We start from the raw sequence: 19,035 nt of genomic DNA, 5'->3' as shown, positions 1-19,035 counted from the left end.
CTCTTGGGCAATTTTTTTCTGTGCTGTGGTTTTCTTATAAATTAGGGGAGATGCTTCAAAAACAATCATTTGATCTTTTTTATCCCTAAGTAGGTATGAGTTAAAATAAAAATTTATAAACAGAAAATATCTACCTACAACTAAAATTCCTCTGCCAAACTTTAAATATGATATTCCCAGTAAACAAGTATCATCCAGGCTGGGAAGATGGCACAATGATTGCATCAGCACAAGGACCTGAAGCCAATGTTCAAAACCTTTGTCAAAAGCCTGGTTATAAAAAACAAACAAATGTGAGGGCACACACCTTTTATTTCAGCACTTGGGAAGCAAAGACAAGTGGACCCCTGAGTTCAAAACAAGCCTAGTCTACAGACCTAGATCCAGGACAGCCAAGGCTATACAGAGTAACCCTCTATTGAACAACAACCCCAGGCTGCCCTCTGATCTCCACATGCGCACACATGCACTTACACACATATGATTGTGTATATACTCATGAAGTGAGATCATACAAAAATAAATAAGCCAAAAACCCTATTTTTAAACAGTAAGTTCTTGAGATGTATCCATGGGTAGATGTGCTCACTACACAAGCCACAGGACGTGAGCCCTGGAACCCAGTCACATGTGGCAGCTCATATCTGTAACTGCATCACTCCTGTAGTGAGATGGGAAGAGAGATAAGACAATCACCTAGCAGCCAGCTTGGAGGGCACAAAACAGAGGGCAGAAAACAGAGTGCTGCTTCATCCAGATGGAAGATAAGAACCGACTCCCAAGAGTTGTCTTGGGGTCTCCACACATAGAGCTGTACTCATACACAAACACACACACACATACATACATACATTTTATATTTATGTATTTATTTCTATGTCTAAGTGTGCCACAGCACAGGGGTCCTAGATATGAACCTTACATCATCATTTTTGGGGTCCAGTGTCTTTATGCCCTGGGCCATCTTATTGGCTTAAATTCTCAACAAATAAATCAATCTTAATCATATAATCAACAAGATCTTAGATGTTAATACTGAGTAAACATTCTTAAGTTCTGGAAAAGATATGAGTCAATGCATAAGGTTACCTCTCTTGATTGCTGCAGGCTATTCTTAGGAACCCTGAATCCATGAACAGTGTCATCAAAGCATCGAATAGAGAAGAGGCAGCTATCTGTAGGTTTCACCTGCATATAAAGAAATCAGAAAACAATGTTCACTCACTGGAAACAATGTCCCTGAAATTATCTCTCACAAATATAACATTTTAGCATGATGTAAGAACACTTAGTAGAGCAATCTGAAAGGCTGATAAATGTCAGAAGTGGATCCCCAGGAGATTCAGGGCATAGCAACAGCTTATCACACCAATCCTGCCATCAGCGTGCTCACTCCAGAAAACACTCAGGGTTCACTGCGTGTGTGGCCTTGGGTTTACCATCAGTTAAATATAAATTAGTATGTACTCAGGCTATAAATCCTCTGCATATCAAAGCTCCAATTTCTTCATAGCACTCTTGAGTGTTTCCTCTGTGCCAACTGTAGAAAATGTTGTAGCTGAGTATAAGGGATCATTGGTAGGGAAGGCTGAAGGTGAGGTGGGAGAGGAGGTAAAGACAATGAGAAATAGAGGGGATTTAAAAGCACAAAGGTTGAACTTCTGTTCCAAGGCCCTACTCCAGGAATGCCAGTAGAACACAACTGCGAAACAACTTTGTCAACCCTCCGCTGTCCCCACCCAAAACCAAACCCGCCACAGAAGGAACTGGAATGGCAACAACCATCCACAGACAAGGGGTGTGGGCTCTCGGAGGAGCCACAGTCAGAAGCTACAGAAGCCATTCCCATGGCCCAAGGCATTTCAAAGGCATAGGTGGGACAACCGTCTGTCTGTCTTTGAGAATTAATAAGGCAAAGCTGGACAGCCACAATCACTCAAGCGCAGGACAATCTCCCAGAGAAAGAATCTGGAGATTCCCATCTATCACATCACTGACTGATCTGGGAGCCACATATCACAGATTCAAAACAACTCACCCAGACAAGACCAATCTCAAGTGAGACCAGAGGCTGCTCAAGACATGGGAGATTATACTTCAGAACAAGACAGGTAACAGAATCCACTCTCCAGGGCATAACATGCATTATACTAAAGATGTCACTGTAAGTGACCTAACATGAGGAAGCAAGTAAGCAAAAACATATTTAAAATGGTTAATTAAAAGTCAAAAACTGTCAGACTGGAAATAGAAACTATATATACACACCACCTACAAGAGACAGAAGAAAGATACAGATAGGTTCAAAGTGAATGGTAAGTAATCAAACGGCCAGGCTGATCATAAGAATGTCAGACAAAAATCAACTGTAAAGCAAAATGTCAATTAGGAAAACATCATCAACAAGTATGCAATCAATAACAGTCACAGATGTAGAACTCTACATGCACAGAGAAAGATCTTAATACTTCATCAATTGATAATAACTAACAATAGACTAGAGAAAACAAATGATGTGAATACCACCATGACTCAACTTATAAGACATATTATTTAACAATAACAAAATAAATACTTTTATTTATTTATTGTGTTTGAATTTTTTGCACATGTGCATATATACACACCACATTTGTGTATGGTGTCTGCAGAGGTCAGAAGAGGGTGCCAGATCCCCTGGCAATAAAGTTACACAGTTGTGTGCCACTACATAGGTGCTAGGAAATAAACCAATATTCTCTGCAAAAGCAATGAACGCTCGGAGCTGCTAAGCCATCTATCTTCCAGGCATCAAGTACAAATGCACTATTATTAAATTACATAAGTACAGTTATTGAACAAGCCTCAGTAAGTCTGACAGAACAGAAATCATACAGTGAGTTATCTAAACCAAATGGAATTATTAATCCACAGCAAGATAATCAAAAAAAAGCCCAATTATTTGGTGGTTAAACATCACACTTCTAATTTTTAGAATTATTAACTGTCTCTAAGCAGAAATTATAACATAAATTAGAAAATAGTTTAAATGATAATGAACTAAAAAGCTACCATAGCTAGTGGGGTAAAACAGAAGCCAGCTACCAATAGTAAAATATGGTTTGAAGACTCCGTCAGTACAGAAGACTGATCTCGCTAAGTTTCAACCTTAAGAAACTATGACAGTACGCACAAGGTCCAGGTCCCAACCTAGTTCCCAAACAAAATCTCACCAAACTATGAGAAAACAAACTAGATCCAAGCAACTAAAGTTTGGGGCTTTTTTGTTGTTGTTTTATTGTTGTTTCTGTTTGTTGTTGTTGTTGTTTTTAATGCCATGCATGATGGTGCATGCTTGCAATCCTAGCACTTGGAACATAGAGACTGGATGGTCAGAAATTCAAGATCACCTTTCCTCCCCTACACAGTGAGTTCAAGACCAGCTTGAGCTACATAAAGCATCCTCCCTGTTGGGTGGTACTTATGCTGAAAGGCGCTATGAGGCTGTTGGGGAGGAGTCAGCAAGCTGTCCTTACCCACTTGTAGACCCTGAATGCAGTACTGCTGACAGGTCAGACAAGATGCTCCCAAAGGCACAGTAGTCGAAGGCCTATATTACAGGGATAACAACTACATCTGACTAGATCTTAACCCTGACCCACAGGAGGGAATTCTCATCTGACACTGTGAACACAGTGAGAATATAATCCCCAGAATAATGTCTGGGGATTTCATAGGCCGTCATAGGGAAGACATTGCTGTCATTTTGCTAAATGAAGATGATATGCCCATCAAGTTACTTCCTAAACAACTGTATTTATTCTCACAGATTACTATTGCTGCCATCTCTGGAAGAAAAGAAGCTTCCTCTTTGCAGAGGGCAAAAGTAACTACAGAGGTTCATAAATGGTCAAAGTAGTGAGAATAAGTGGTGCTCTAAAGTTCAGCCATGAAGAGAACATCTGTGTCGTCACCACCACCATCAACCCCCAACCACCACCATCAACCCCCAACCACCACCATCAACCCCCAAACACCACCATCAACCCCCAAACACCACCATCAACCCCCAAACACCACCATCAACCCCCAAACACCACCATCAACCCCCAAACACCACCATCAACCCCCAAACACCACCATCAACCCCCAAACACCACCATCAACCTCCAACCACCACCATCAAGGTTCAGGAAACTCTGCAGAAAGTACAAAAGATTGTAAAAGCCAGAAGAAGGGAAAATGGTGCATAGGATATAAGAAAGGAAGAAAGGGGAAAGAAGAAGAAGGAAGAGGAGAAGAAAGAGAAGGAGAAAGAAGAAGAGGAAGAGGAGGAAGAGAAGAAGAAGAAGAAGAAGAGGAAGAGGAAGAGGAAGAGGAAGAAGAAGAAGAAGAAGAAGAAGAAGAAGAAGAAGAAGAAGAAGAAGAAGAAGAAGAAGAAGAAGAAGAAGAACAACAACAACAACAACAACAACAACAACAACAACAAGAAAAATCAGAATCAGAAAATATTGTGGAATGAAACCAAACCAAATAACAGCATACAAAAATATATGAGCTATATCCCACTATAAAATCAGCATGGACATTCAACAGTTCACAAATAGCCAAAACAATCTAGTAAGCAATGAACAAACTTCTTCAGTTTAAATCACACTGCAAAGCCACAGTAAAGAAAACTGTGTGATACCAGCAGGTACATGAGTCAATGAAAGAACCAACAAGACCTTGTGTTCAGTCAAGTGATTTCAGAAGAGTATGCCAAGACCACTTAGTCATGAAAAGGGAGGACAAACTCTAAAACACGATGTGAATGCCACTGGGCATCCACAGGCAGAAGAATGAAGCTGAGTCTGTACCTTACACCATGTACAAAAGCTAACTCTAAGTATACCAGCTCAAAATGTCAAAATGCGATTTATGAAATTCATGAAAAAAAAGACAAGGGAGAGAAACTGACAGTGAAATGCTGTCCTAGACAAAGCACCATTGCAGGAGAGGCCAACGTAACCAGGAAAATCATACTGGGTCAAAATCTAAGCCCTTGGTATGTCAGAGAACACCATCATCCAAATGGAGAGGCCACTCAAGAGTGGGAAAGCGTCAGATCATTATGTGCACAGATATCTAGAATACATAAAGAACACCTACAACAGAAAAATAATCCTCTGAACTGAACAACAGGCAAAGGACTTACATAGACATTCCTTCAAAAACTGTTCACAGATGATCAAAGGCACCTAAAAAGATGCCACACCCACCACACAGGGAAAGACAAATCCCAACTGTACTGAGGCACTACAGCTCAGACCTGAAGATGACACAATCCAAAGAACAACACGCAGTGTTGGTGAGCTCAGAACCCTCCAGATTCTAAAGCTGGAACCACAATATAAGCCAGCAGGTCTCTTTTTAGGCATATATTCTCAAAATAATTTCTACCCATGCTCATTACATGGGTAGATAGAGTCCACAGTAGTTAAGAGATTTAAAGAACTAAATGTCCACTGACAGCTGAATAATGAATAAAGAAAATGTGGCAAATGTATACACAGGCATAGAACTCTGTAAAAAGGAAGTCTGATGGCATACTAAGATATGGATGAATCTGGAGGACATTGTGCTAAGTCAAACAGGCTATTACAAAAAGACAAGCATGATTCCACTTATGTATGGGACCTGGAACGGTCAAGTTCATCAAGATAGAGAGTGGCTGGATAGCAAGAAGTGAGAGTCAGAGGCCCGAATCCAATAGAGTGCCCATCGGGAGACGAAAAGACTTCTGGGACTGCGCACTATTCAAACTAGCAGAGTAATTAAGTGTACTTAATGTCACTGAACCATATAGTATAAAATAGTTAATGTTAAGTTCTATATACTACAAATATTTTATTATAATTTTTAAAGGTCAGTTAAGGATAGGAAAACTTGTATAAAAAAATCTCAATCAACCTAGATGTCTACCCTATGAAAGAAGAAATTGAACATAGATTGATTCGTGTGAGTATTTAATGAGTCTCTTTATCTTGTGCTGATACAATTCACAGGTAAAGCTGTAAGCAGACCACTGCATAGGAGATTAGAAGTTATAAAATAGGCAGAGGCCTAACACAACAGGACCAAATCAATTCCACAGAAGCTAAAGTTTTAAAAAAATGAGAGAAACTAACAAGTTTACTTTATATTAAAAAAAAAAAACTAATAAAATGATAGCAACAGAGTAAGAACCTTAATGTAGAGCAGAGCCAAGGGTGGGGAGTGAACATGCAGCAAGGCAGCGGACAGGAAGGACGGAGTGAGCATGGCAGAGCCTCAGTCTGCCATGTCCAGTGAAGACAAGATGGAAGGGCCTGGGAATGGACCAACCGGTTCCCAGTGTGTTCTGAATTGATGCAGCAGTTTGTAACCTCTCACAGGGGACTACAGCAGTGCAGAGCACACTGAGGTGGAGAGCAAGATACGCACACCTGAGGGCAGGCAGGCCACTACAGTACAAGGGACATGACAGTACATGTTACACAGACAACCCTACTGCACTTGGATGCATCTGGGCTCCACATTAGCCCAGAGACATCTCAGTCTCCTAGAGAGTAACGTACAACAGCTGGGAGTGAGTACAAGGAACTGATGCTGACACAGGCTTTAAGTTCATTGCAATCCCAGAGAAGCTTCCATCATCCAGATTTACCCATGGAAAAGACGCGCATGTACTTCCAGTGTTGATAGCTGTCTAGATTGTTTTAGACTGCCTATTTCAAACACAAGTGGAAAGAAACAAGTTGTGTGTGTGTGTGTGTGAGCACACGCGCATGTGTGTGCCTGCACATGCACAAACAGAATCCTTAACTTCAATTGCTCTCAAATGTGAAAGCCCAGTACCCCATGGAGTGTCCTGAGTCTGCAATGGTTTGGACGATCCACTGCAGCACTGACGTCACAGTCTGTACAAACACACGTCTCTTCTTACCGTGCACACCGCTTGAGTGAGGTGTTTGCATCCTTGGCGGTAAGAATTATGAACTGCATCAGGCCTTCAAAACAAAAATTAAATCAAGGCAAAGAAAAAAACCTAAATGAAAACTTCTAATATTTTAAATGTCATATTCTAAAACTTAGAAGTATAAAGATAATACTTACTGTTTCCTGTACCAGGAAAGAACTCCGTGTTCTAACACTACCCAGAATAACTTCCAGCCAAAAAATCTTGAACTCTAAAGAAAAATGACAAAAATTTTCCATGCTGATGTGTCTGGATTCAAATATGCAACTAAGGAAAAGTAATTAAGCTTAAATAGATATATCTGAGACTTCCACCTAGACAGGAGGACTAAACAATAAATTGTAATAAATTTGAGCTCAGATATTAAATACAACGATGTGAACAAAGCCCTTTCTACAGGGTGTCAGAACACAAGAAACAGTGCCACACTGGGAAGGTCACAGTTTATGGCTCTAATTGTTCTGTTCAGGATTGTCTATAGACAACAGCAATTCTTGGCCTTAAACACAATTGCCTCAAAGTTGTGACTGAATGTCTAAAGAGAGTTAACCTAAATCCACTTATATAATATACTTACATATAAAACAAAATTCATCTATAGGAACTGCTCACGGATGCAAATTGTAGTAAGCACCACCATGATTTATTCCAGAAAATAACTAAATTCTAAAACACAGAAATGTTTACACCAGGAAATGTCCTTCCTAGGATAATTCAGGAACTAACTTTCCATGAAGTCTTCCATAATTTGATGTTTATAACAAAAGCAATATTGCAATGATGACTTAATGAAAAAAAATACTTTCCTCTACTCCTCTCTGTTAAACTTAATCACTTTAAAGTATAATCACCCTAAATGAAGTGATTGATACAGTCTAAAGAGGCCTTTGAAACACACGAGTAAGATACCAATCATCTATAGAGATGTCAGCTTGTAAGGGGTAGAGCCCAATAAACCCCTCATGACTTGAAAATATTGTAACTAAAAATATTCATTTAAGGGCTGAGAATGTAGCTGTGTGGTGGACATCTTACCTAGCACATGGAGGCCTTATATTCAATCCCCAGAACCACTTAAATATAAGTCAAGCAAGCATTTAGTACTTAAGCTATCCAGCACCATAGCTTAGCTCAGAACTCATAATCACCTTAGCTACAACTGAACAAAACCATCTCTCAAGGAAGCATACTCCATAATAAACTGAAAAGTGTCCCAAGAACATACATGGATAGGCTTTTATAGCAACACTAAGATCCACAAATACAAGCTAAGCTTCCAGTGTAGTTCGGTGGCAGAGAGTTTTCTGAGCCTGTATGTGCCTGGCGATGTACACTGTGTGTATTGTTGGGGTGGGAGTGAGGGGGCAGCTAAAACATGCAAACCATTATGCAAAGCAAGACGGCAATGCAGCACTGTGCAGTCTCAGTTGCCTCTTGGCCACATGGCTCAATGGGAAGTGCAACTCACCAGCACTGCCCAAGCACAAGGCAAGAACAGATAAAAATTCCAAATCAGAGTATAGGTGCTACCAAGTTCACATCTTTATATGGCACTAAAAAGTAAAAAATTCATAAATCATGGTCAGTCAGGGACATGTGGTAAGTCTGAAAAAATTGAAAAAAGGAAAAAAAAAAGACCAAAAACAAAGCATTAAGAGTCCCTTCCAGAGAGGCCCGTAGGCAAGTAATTGAAGGAAGAAGAAAAGGGTAAACAAACTGCCCTCCAAGCAGAGGACAAAATCACAAAGAAAGGCAGGTGGCGGAAGCGCACCACCATGTGACAGCATCCTTGTGGCCTACTATTTCTGTGGGGAACCCATCCCCTACTGGACCCTGGTGAGGAGCCATGCCGTCACCCTCGGCCAGTTCAAGGAGCTGCTAACCAAAAAGGGGAGCTGCAAACACTACTTTAAGAAAATGAGTGAGGAGTTTGACTGTGGTGTGGTATCTGAGGAAGTACGGGGGATGAGGCCATCTTGCCTGTCTCTGAAGAAAAGATCATCAGCAAGGTGAAAAAGGTGGACTGAACACTGGGCAGCACACCCAGCACACACCGTCACTACTGTGCACTGCCATCAGCCAAGTGGGCAGCCTTGTCCTCAGGAGCCTGGTGTGAGGAACAACACAAGATTGTGTCACGAGCTCTTCCAGAGGGTGAGGCTGGGGGCCTCAGGTGTCTGCCAACCTCCATCCCTCTGGCTCTGGGAAAGTGGGGGTGAGGGTTTATCCTACTGAGTGGTTCCATGGGCTTCTCTGTTTTGCTGTTCAAAAGGAAAGCCCCACCTATCCCCACACTACCCCCTGAAGCAGTACCAGGAGCCATCTCATGACCCTCAGCAGCTCTTGCTTCTGAGTACAGTCTGACCTAGGGATACTTTGCCCTGGGCTTGTATCCCACTGTCCTCTTCTCTCTCTGGGACCTATCCACTGCACCTGGTTGGGCTCAGGTCCAGCAGCAGGGGATCCTATGGGGGCCTCTGTATATTGTACATGTCACTGAATGCCTTCAACATAGCTGTCTCTTGCCTGCCACTGTGTGAATCTGGCGGCTGAGTATCTCAGGCCCCTTTGCCTGTCTCCAGCCACCAGCTTGGTTCAGCAGAGGGGGGCGTGTCTGGTCCCTTCCAAGTGTCCATGTAAATATGTACATTTCTCAGGCCAGGGCCAGCAGGGGATACCCTGAGCCCATTTTTCATGCGATGACTTGTACAATTATCTTTTCAAAGGTACTTGGATAATAATGAAATGAAAACGTTTTTGAACCTTGAAAAAAAAAAAAAAAAAAAAAGAATCCCTTCCAGGACCGGAGAGATGGCTCAGTGGTAGAGCACTGGTTGCTCTTCCAGAGGTCCTGAGTTCAATTCCCAGCAACCACATGGTGGCTCACAACCATCTGTAACGGGATCTGATGCCCTCTTCTAGTGTGTCTAAAGACAGCGACAGTGTACTCACATACATTAAATAAATAAATAAAATTTGGAAAAAAAAAAAAAAAAAAATCCCTCCTAGCCTCCTACTTAAAGCCCCGCCTACCTTCCAGAGAGGGCCTTCATAGCGTTTCAGTGCTTTGTGGACAACCTGCTGGAAACACATTTCATTAAAGATGCACCTACAGAGCTGAAGCATTCATTTAATTCTTTTCCAAAAACTTAATTGCTTTAGGAAATTAGAAATTTAGACATTTAAGGAATTAGAAATACAGCAGTTTAATTCATCAACACATATCTGAGAAACTTAGAAATTTAAGGTTTAGTCCACCAATACACACCTTATTACCAACAAGAATATGCTTCATTTCAGCACCATGGGCAAGGTCAAGAGGTTTCTGATCTGTGTAAAATATAAGGAAAAATGTCACTATGTCAATTACACAAAAAAATTTACTACAACTGTACCATATAATGCTCCTTCGTGCTTTCAAAAACTCCTCCCCACAAGCAAAACATAAATACAAAATCAGCTGCCAGAAGTTGCCTTCTCAGTTCTTGAAGGCCTCCAGCTAGGGGAGCTTTAAGTCAGAAAATCTGACTGTCCTCAGAACACGCTGTACAGGTCACGTGACCAGACAGGGTTTTTGTCCATGAATGACTGATGAAACAAATCACCACAAGCTCACCAATTTAAAACAATACAGACTTCTTATCTCATAGTCAATTTGTTTAAGCCTTACTTGTTAACTTATAGTTTATTCAATTTTTTTTAGGATTTATTAATTTTATCTATATGAGTACAATGTAACTGTCTTCAGACACCAGAAGAGAGCACTGGACCCCAGTACCGATGGTTGTGAGTCACCATCCCATGTGGGTGCTGGCAATTGAACTCAGGACTTCTGAAAGAGCAGCCAGTGCTCTACCGCTGAGGGATCTCTCCAGCCCAACTGCTCAATTCTTTTAAAACAAAAAACAAAAATAAAACCAAAGAAAAATACAACCAAACAAAAAAACCTGGTATGTATTAGTCACATTTGTTTCTATTTCTTCTCATGAAATTTGTTATGTGCCAATCACCATTATAAAGAACCAGTGATTTACAATGAACAACACAGGACACAATAATAAATTCATACTAAAAGAGACATAACAGGTAACAAACCATGGTATGCTAACATAACTGTGACAGATTCAATAGACCATAGCTACCACTTCAGGTAGAAAGTGAGAGACTGGTCCCAGACGACCTTGCTGAGGAAGGGATGGTTACTGGAAAGGATCCTGTGAAGACTCGAGGGAACAGCTTATGCAAAGGCCCCAAGAACGAGGCGGTGCGCACAGAGCCAGAGGTCCATGAGCAACTGTATGTAAGCTGTGTTTTCTAGACATGATGGGAAGCCTCTGGAAGGTCTCAAGACAAGAAAGAATATAATTTGACTGATGTTTAAATTCTGTCAAAGTGTTTACGTGTAAACTTTAAGAAATTACAATATAACTGACTGGTCCTATCATAGTGCTTCAGGTTGGTATCAGTTCTACCAACATAGAAATTCATCTGCCTGGAGAAACCAAGATATTCCATGACAAAACCAAATTTACACAATATCTTTCCACAAACCCAGCACTACAAAGAATAATAGCAGGAAAGCACCAATACAAGGAGGGCAATTATACCCCAGAAAGAGCACGAAAGTAAGCCTCTTCCAACAAACTCAAAAGAAGATAAACTCACAAACAATGCCTCTGCTGTTAACAAAAATAACAGGAAGCAATAATCTCCTCTCCTTAATATCTCTTAACATTAATGGACTCAATTCCCCAATAAAAAGACATAGGCTAATGGACTGGATACATAAACAGGAAGACAAGGGAAAGCCCACACTCACATGGAAATTGAACAATACTCTACTCAATGATAATGTGGTCAGGGAAGAAATAAGGAAAGAAATTAAAGACTTTTTAGAATTTAATGAAAATGAAGACACATTATACCAAAACCTATGGAACACAATGAAAGCGGTGCTAAGAGGAAAACTCATAGCTCTAAGTGCTTACAAAAAGAAACTGGGGAGGGCATACACTAGCAGTTTGACAACACACCTGAAAGCTCTAGAACAAAATGAAGCAAATACACCCAAGAGGAGTAGACAGGAGGAAATAATTAAAGTCAGGACTGAAATCAACTAAATAGTTTAAAAAAAAAAAAAACTATACAAAGAATCAATAAAACTAGGAGTTGGTTCTTTGAGAAAATCAACAAGATAGATAAACCCTTAGCCAGACTAATCAGAGGACAGAGAGACAGTATTCAAATTAATAAAATCAGAACTGAAATGGGGGACATACTAACAGAAACTGAGGAAATCCAAAAAATCATGAGATCCTACTACAAAAGCATATACTCAACAAAATTGGAAAATCTGGATGAAATAGACAATTTTCTAGACAAATAACAATTACCAATGTTAAATTAGGAGCAGATAAACCATCTAAACAGTCCCATAATCCTGAAAGAAATTAGAAGCAGTCATTAAAAACCTAGTCACCAAAAAAAAAAAAAAAATCTGGGACCAGATGGTTTCACTGCAGAATTCTATCAAACCTTCAAGGAAGATCTAATACCAATTCTTTTCAAACTGTTCCACAAAGTAGAAATAGAAGGAACACTACCCAATTCATTCTATGAAGTGACAATCATGCTCATACCTAAACCACACAAAGACCCAACCAAAAAATAGAACTTCAGACCAATTTCCCTAATGAATATTGATGCAAAAATACTCAATAAAATTCTCAAAAACTGAATCTAAGAATACATCAAAACAATTATCCATCATGATCAAGTAGGCTTTATCCCAGGAATGCAGGGTTGGTTCAATATACGGAAGTCCATCAATGTAATTCACTATATAAACAAATTCTCAATTGAGGAATCTCGAATGGTTGAGAAGCACCAAAAGAAATGTTCAACATCCTTAGTCATCAGAGAAATGCAGGGGAAAACAATATTGAGATTCCACCTCACACTAGTCAGAATGGCTAAGATGGAAAACAGGTGACAGCAGATGCTGGCGAGGATGTGGACAAAGAGGAACACTCCTCCATTGTTGCTGGGATTGTAAGCTGGTACAATCCCTATGGAAAGCAGACTGGAGGTACCTTAGAAAATTGAACATAGTGTTACCTGGGGACCCAGCTATATTACTCCTGAACATATATCCAAAAGATGTTTAAACATACAACCAGGACACATGCTCTACTATGTTCATAGCAGTCTTATTTATAATAGCCAGAAGTTGGAAAGAACCCTGATGTCCTTCAACAGAGGAATGGATACAGAAAATATGGTATATTTACACAATGGAGTACTACTCAGCTATTAAAAACAATGAGTTCATTAAATTCTTAGGCAAATGGATGGAGCTTGAGAATATCATCCTGAGTGAGGTAACCCAATCATAAAAGAACATACATGGCATACAATCACTGATAAGTGGATATTAGCCCAAAAGCTCACAATACCTAAGACACAATGCATAGACACATGAAACTCAAGAGGAGGAAGGAAGACCAAAGTGTGAGTGGGTTTTTTGTTTTTTGGGTTTGTTTTGTTTTGTTTTGTTTTGTTTTTAGAAGGAGTAGCAAAATACTCGACCAGAGCTCCCAGGGTCTAAACCTCCAGACTGAGAACAGAAAGGGAGGGACTCATGGCTCCACTTGTATAGGTAACTGAGGGTGGCCTCGTTAGGCAACAGTGGAAGTGGAGGGTCACGTTCCCCGAAAGATTGGATTCATAGTGTTGGGGAATTCGAGAGCAGGGAGGCGGGATTGGGAGAATGGTGGGAGCACACCCTCATAAAAATTGGAAGAGGGGGTATGGGATAAGGGGTTTTGGGGGGAGAAAGGAAGTGGAGATAACAGTGAAAGGTAAATGTGTAAAATATCAAAAAAAAAAAAAAAAAAAAAAAGATAATGGGTCTGGGGGGAAAAAAAAGATAGTTTACTTATTTCAAACAATTTTCAAAGGTTTCCAGGAGATGCTTATTGGCTAAGATCTTATTTTAAGCTCTTCACAAAAGAATTTATGTCTCTGTTTAATAGTCTCAAGAGAGATGCAAATCCTAATTTCTCTCAACAATTAATTGACAAAAGAGGAGTAATTTTACAAAAAGTAGAAGAAGCTATCATTAATTTATATATTATATAGATTGATATAGATTGATTAATTGTTGGCTGTTTTATAATAGTCCTTTGATAAAAGAAATTATTAATAAAGAATTATATTTCTTTAAATAGCGTCTTTATGACTCTCTGAGGGTGTAAGGGCATGCCTTGTTTACTCTTAACTTTCTAAAATTGAAAGTTCATGACAAATCTGCTGCTGATTGCCTCTGGCATCGCTGAGACCAATAAAAACTAAGCCACAACTATGTGGAAGGACCCTTTTACTCTTAAATGGAATGGCCAGGACCCAGTTCCTACATGGGGCCGAGGATTGATATGCATGTTTGATACCACAGAAGGCACAGCTAAATGGCCACCAAAAAGATTACTGAACTAAATAGATACCCCCACAAAACCAAGCCCAATTATAAATAAGATGAATAACAATTGACATCCACTGTGAATTCCCTTCTTTTTTCCTTTCTAGATAAAAAATTAATCACTGGTGATGTCTGCTGTTAGGAGTTCTAATCCTGATGCTGGCTTCTGGACTTATACTACTCAGACCTCCAATGGGCCTTTGACAAGGACGTCAAACAGCTATAGACTGACATCACTAATCTGAAGAAATCCCTCGTTTTGCTGTCTGATGCCATCCCCCCAAATTGTAAAGGACTTTATTGGACTTGATTTTTCTCTTTTACAATAGAAAAGATTGTGTACAGCTCTAGACTCTGTACAGCCCTTAAAGAAGAATGCTGCTTTTACATAGACAAAACAGGGATGGTTAAAGAGACCATGAAAAAGGCCAGAGAAGGTCTTGAGAAAAGACAGAGAGAGAAAGAGAAAAATGAGAGCTTGTAGAAGAATTGGTTTTCAACCTCTCCATGATTGTTAACCCTACTTCCTTCTATCTTGGGACCATTAATTAGGTTATTTTTGCTTATTTCCTTTGGTCCCTGGGCCTTAAATAGGCTAACTTTGTGAAACAACAGATAGATAATCTGATAGCAAAATCTATTCAGATACATTATCATAAGTTAGCTATGGAGGACCACAAGACTCTAGATGAGGATGTTACTTTATCCAGGGTGCTCCCAAGTCCCATCTCTACCCAACCTAAAAGAGGGGACTTCTGCCCCTAGACCAAGCAGTGAGGGGCCACCCAGAACCCCCTCTGTCTGGCGATCTGAATTCTTGCTTAGGCTGCAAGGCTAAGCACTGCAAGGGAATATAAATAAAAGTTAAAAATATGTTTCTGGGTTCCTTGAGGGACAAGCCTGACTGCATAGGGGTTGATGTCAAAAGTATCCCCTCTCCAGGAAAAAGACATCGGGACAGGTATGGCCTTCATGCCTCACTGGACAACGACAGGAGGACTGGAGCCATTACAAGGTCCCCTTTAATTACTGGAGGTCAGGCCTCTATCTCCGCCTTGGCAAGATTAGAATCGCCACAACCCTTCTATATTTGGAGAAGGGAGGAGATGTCAGGGGCAGCCCTGCTTATACACTGAAGGCCTAAAATCAGCCATAAGCCTAAAATCAGCAATAGGCCTGACATACATGCCTGCTAACACAAAGTCTTGGGTCTCTATGGAAAAACACTGAAACAGATGTCTATAAACTATTGTAAACAGGCAGCTTTTGTGGAAATCTACCAGCTTGAGTAGTTATAGACCTTGTAAATAGGCAGCCTTGGCGGATAGTACCAACTTAGATAAGGACAAGTGAAGCATAGGCAGAGTCATAGTGACCTGACCCCTGAACCTTCACCCAGCTGATACCCTGTTCTGAAAGATATCTGTACTCCCCCTGAACATCTATGCTCCTGTGTCATCCCCTTCCCCACATCCTGCATTTTTGTGTTTATAACCCCTGTGTTAAAAAGTAAAAATTATGATTTGATAATAATAAAAAAAAGAAAAAAGAAATGAAAAGAAAAGAAATAACACACAGTGTCCCCCTGGCTCTGCTGACTTAGCTTCTGACAATCCATTTTCTTGTTCTCAGAAATACTTTGAATTATAAAATGTTATTGTGGTTTTTGTTAGTATGCTGGGTAAAATAATTGTTATTGATTTCATTTTAAATTTCAAAGTTTGTAGTGAGTTAAAATGTCCTTCAACATAATTATAGGTCATATTTATTTTCATATTGTAAAATGCAAGTTAATCTGTTGAACATTTTTTTAAAAAATGGTTTCCTTTTTGAGAATCTCATATATGAGCATTGTATTTACATAATTTTTTCTTTCTCTCCTTCCTCCCACTCTTCCCAACCCCCAATACTTTTCAAATATATCTTATTTAATTATTGTTCATATATGTATGTATATATGTATACATGTAATAAGTATGTATGTATATACAAATACTGATAAATAAAGTGTTTGGGGAAAAAAAGAGATATTAAGGAAAAAAAAAAGAAATTCATCTACCATACAATTCTAACTTAAACCACACACCATACAATTATAATTTGAAAGGCATAATTAAGCCATCCTTAATACACTCAGAATTGTATACCTATGAAAAGGTTGTTTATGGAGTCTTTATCTTCTATTGATATAATAAAATATTTATCAAAGGAATGGTTTGCTCTCTGGAATGGCTTCAAGATAATCCAGGCGTGGGGAGGGATGAAAGGTTTTTAATCTAGAGACAAGATAAGAAGCTTGACTTTGTTCTGAGGCAGATTACCAGAACTGCTGATGTGCGAAGCAGGGGCTGCTAACACCTGCTTCTGAAATGATGAGAAAACCCCTTTTTTAATTGTTCACTGGGGAAGCGTCATCAGTTCAGTCTTTCTGCACAGCACCTAGAAAGACAATGTCTGCCAATTTTGATATCCCCACTGTGTCTGCAGGGCCCTTTTGAGAAATGATCCTTCCAACAGAGGGGAAAATGACAGTATGATTTTTTTCATAAAAGTCTGCCCTAATGCCAAAAATAAATTCTGAGCTGCTGCCACTTGGAGGAAATGTCAGCTTCATCTCTGGACTCAATGTCTGCAGGGTCAGGCATACAGGAAGAACTCAGTACAGCACACAGACTCACATGAGCAGCCCTCCCACCTACATGACCTTGTATAACCAGCAAGTTCACAAGAAAAATGCGTGTGTGTGTGTGTTATCAAAAGAAAAGAAAATGAGTGGAATAATAGGATATTAGAAAATGCATGAAACATCTTTGTCTGTTAATGGAAAAAATACCACCCCACTTTAAATTAATTTGCACAGAAAGAGATTTCAGTTTGATCCCATCAGCACTTTTACTAGAAGCCTAACCCCTCCACGTGCAGCTGTGGACATACAGTGGCAGCCAGGCCAGCCACTGGATGCCAGAGAAAACCACAAACACAGAGAGAGCATTCCAGACATTAGCAGTTTTTTACATCATCTTTATGAATGCTTCAGTACACAGCAAATCTGCCTACTGCTAAAAAGGATGTCTAACCTCAAAGTCAATTATTTGAGGCAACTTTTTGGACATTCACAGATATTTCTAAAGTAGCAAAAACTCTGGTTCCCCTAATGCTGGCTTTCCCAGCCTGCTCTACAAGCTAAAGTAGAACAAGGTAAAAAGGTGGCTTTCTCCTGTCCATCTGGCCAATGACCAAGTGTCCCTATTACAGTATATTAGGGTCATGTCTCAATGTGTTTTGCCTTTGACTTTCTCATATAAAATGGCCCTAAAGAACCAAGCAGAAAGGCTGGCCAGTGTTTCTAAGTGCAAGCTATGACGCACCTCAGTTAGAGATGGTGCACTCGGACTAAGGGACCACTGGCCATGACCTCCGTTAACAGATCAGCACCACGTTACAGAAGGTGATCTTAAACAGTAGCACTCAGAAAGCAAGGCTGTATACTGACCACTGGATGAAAAGGCCATGACAAGAGGCTCCTGATAGTCTAACGCTGGGTTCTCCTATACCAGCAGTCCAGCATTCTCTAATTCTGTATTGGTGGCAATCTTATAGTATATAACTGCTACAAAGAACAATCAATGACAGCTGTCTTTCCTTGATGGTAGGAATATCTTTCTCAACAATGGTCTCATTTGGGGTATGGAGTGCATTACTAGTTAAGTTTTATAAGGAGAAGAAAATGTCGTTCTACTTTTGTGAATGTCCTTATATAAACAGGAGACCATCAATTTAACAAAGGCTGGAACAAAATCATTTGTACATTGCTGATTTCATTTTTGGAGTCAAACAACCAAGAATGACTCTCATCGGGCATGCTCACCGTTCTTGTTCTTCAGGCTTGGGTCAGCTCCGCTTCTCAGAAGCTTTAGGACACACTGCTTGTGGGCCCGGTAAGCTGCACAGTGCAAGGGAGTATTTCCTAACTGATCTGAGCAGTTCACATCAGGAGGATTGGGCCTGCTGAGCTAACACAGGAAGGCAATGTGATTACATACCAAAGACAGGCTTCCCTCACAATATGCAGAAAGGCTGCAAGCAGAGCCTGCAAACAGAAGAGACGGCAGGTTTGCACAATGCACCTGCCAGTTCACTCTGTAGCTGAGCCATGCTTGTCCTCAGCAGGTAGAAGATCTGAGATCTGTGTTCTGGCACTAAGCACAGCAGCAGTGCTGCCCACCGATGCCTCACATTAAGATGTCACTAACTTGCTGGTTCCCAACAGTCTTGCATTTCGCACTCGTGACAGCAAAACTATAAATCAAACACCAACCAACAGTCCCAAGAAGAGCTAAGCCCAAGATGCTAGAAGTGTAAATGTCAAGGCTCTGCTGAATTTGTCCTTCCCACCTTACTGCTTTAGCAATCTCTATAAAGTCTCCATTTCAAAAAAATTTTAAAATGTTGCAGGTGCTATACTTAGAAACCAAAGAAATGCTTTCAAGTGAGCTAAAATAACTTTAGAGCAAATGGCAATGCTTCAGTCTTGAATTCAGAACAAATTTAGAGTTTCATATTTAATGAGACCATGCAG

General features: G+C 40.1%; 1 protein-coding gene across 2 annotated transcripts in view; it reads right to left on the bottom strand.

The window, feature by feature from the left end:
- Window positions 1-19,035, bottom strand: part of Osbpl1a (oxysterol binding protein like 1A) — a 181,147-nt gene that overhangs the window by 128,551 nt on the left and 33,561 nt on the right. The window contains exons 7-12 of one of the 2 annotated variants that reach the window (XM_076912969.1): window positions 18,325-18,469; window positions 10,248-10,309; window positions 10,013-10,060; window positions 7,117-7,190; window positions 6,947-7,010; window positions 1,090-1,188 (exon numbers count right to left, since the gene is read on the bottom strand). In XM_076912969.1, coding sequence (XP_076769084.1) covers window positions 1,090-1,188; window positions 6,947-7,010; window positions 7,117-7,190; window positions 10,013-10,060; window positions 10,248-10,309; window positions 18,325-18,469 — 492 coding nt within the window. The remainder of the gene's footprint in view (window positions 1-1,089; window positions 1,189-6,946; window positions 7,011-7,116; window positions 7,191-10,012; window positions 10,061-10,247; window positions 10,310-18,324; window positions 18,470-19,035) is intronic. The other variant, XM_034517766.2, reaches the window with a different exon arrangement.

The sequence above is a fragment of the Arvicanthis niloticus genome, chromosome 14 (assembly GCF_011762505.2).
Source record: "Arvicanthis niloticus isolate mArvNil1 chromosome 14, mArvNil1.pat.X, whole genome shotgun sequence".
Lineage (NCBI taxonomy): Eukaryota > Metazoa > Chordata > Mammalia > Rodentia > Muridae > Arvicanthis > Arvicanthis niloticus.
This window is presented reverse-complemented; position numbering and strand designations above follow the sequence as displayed.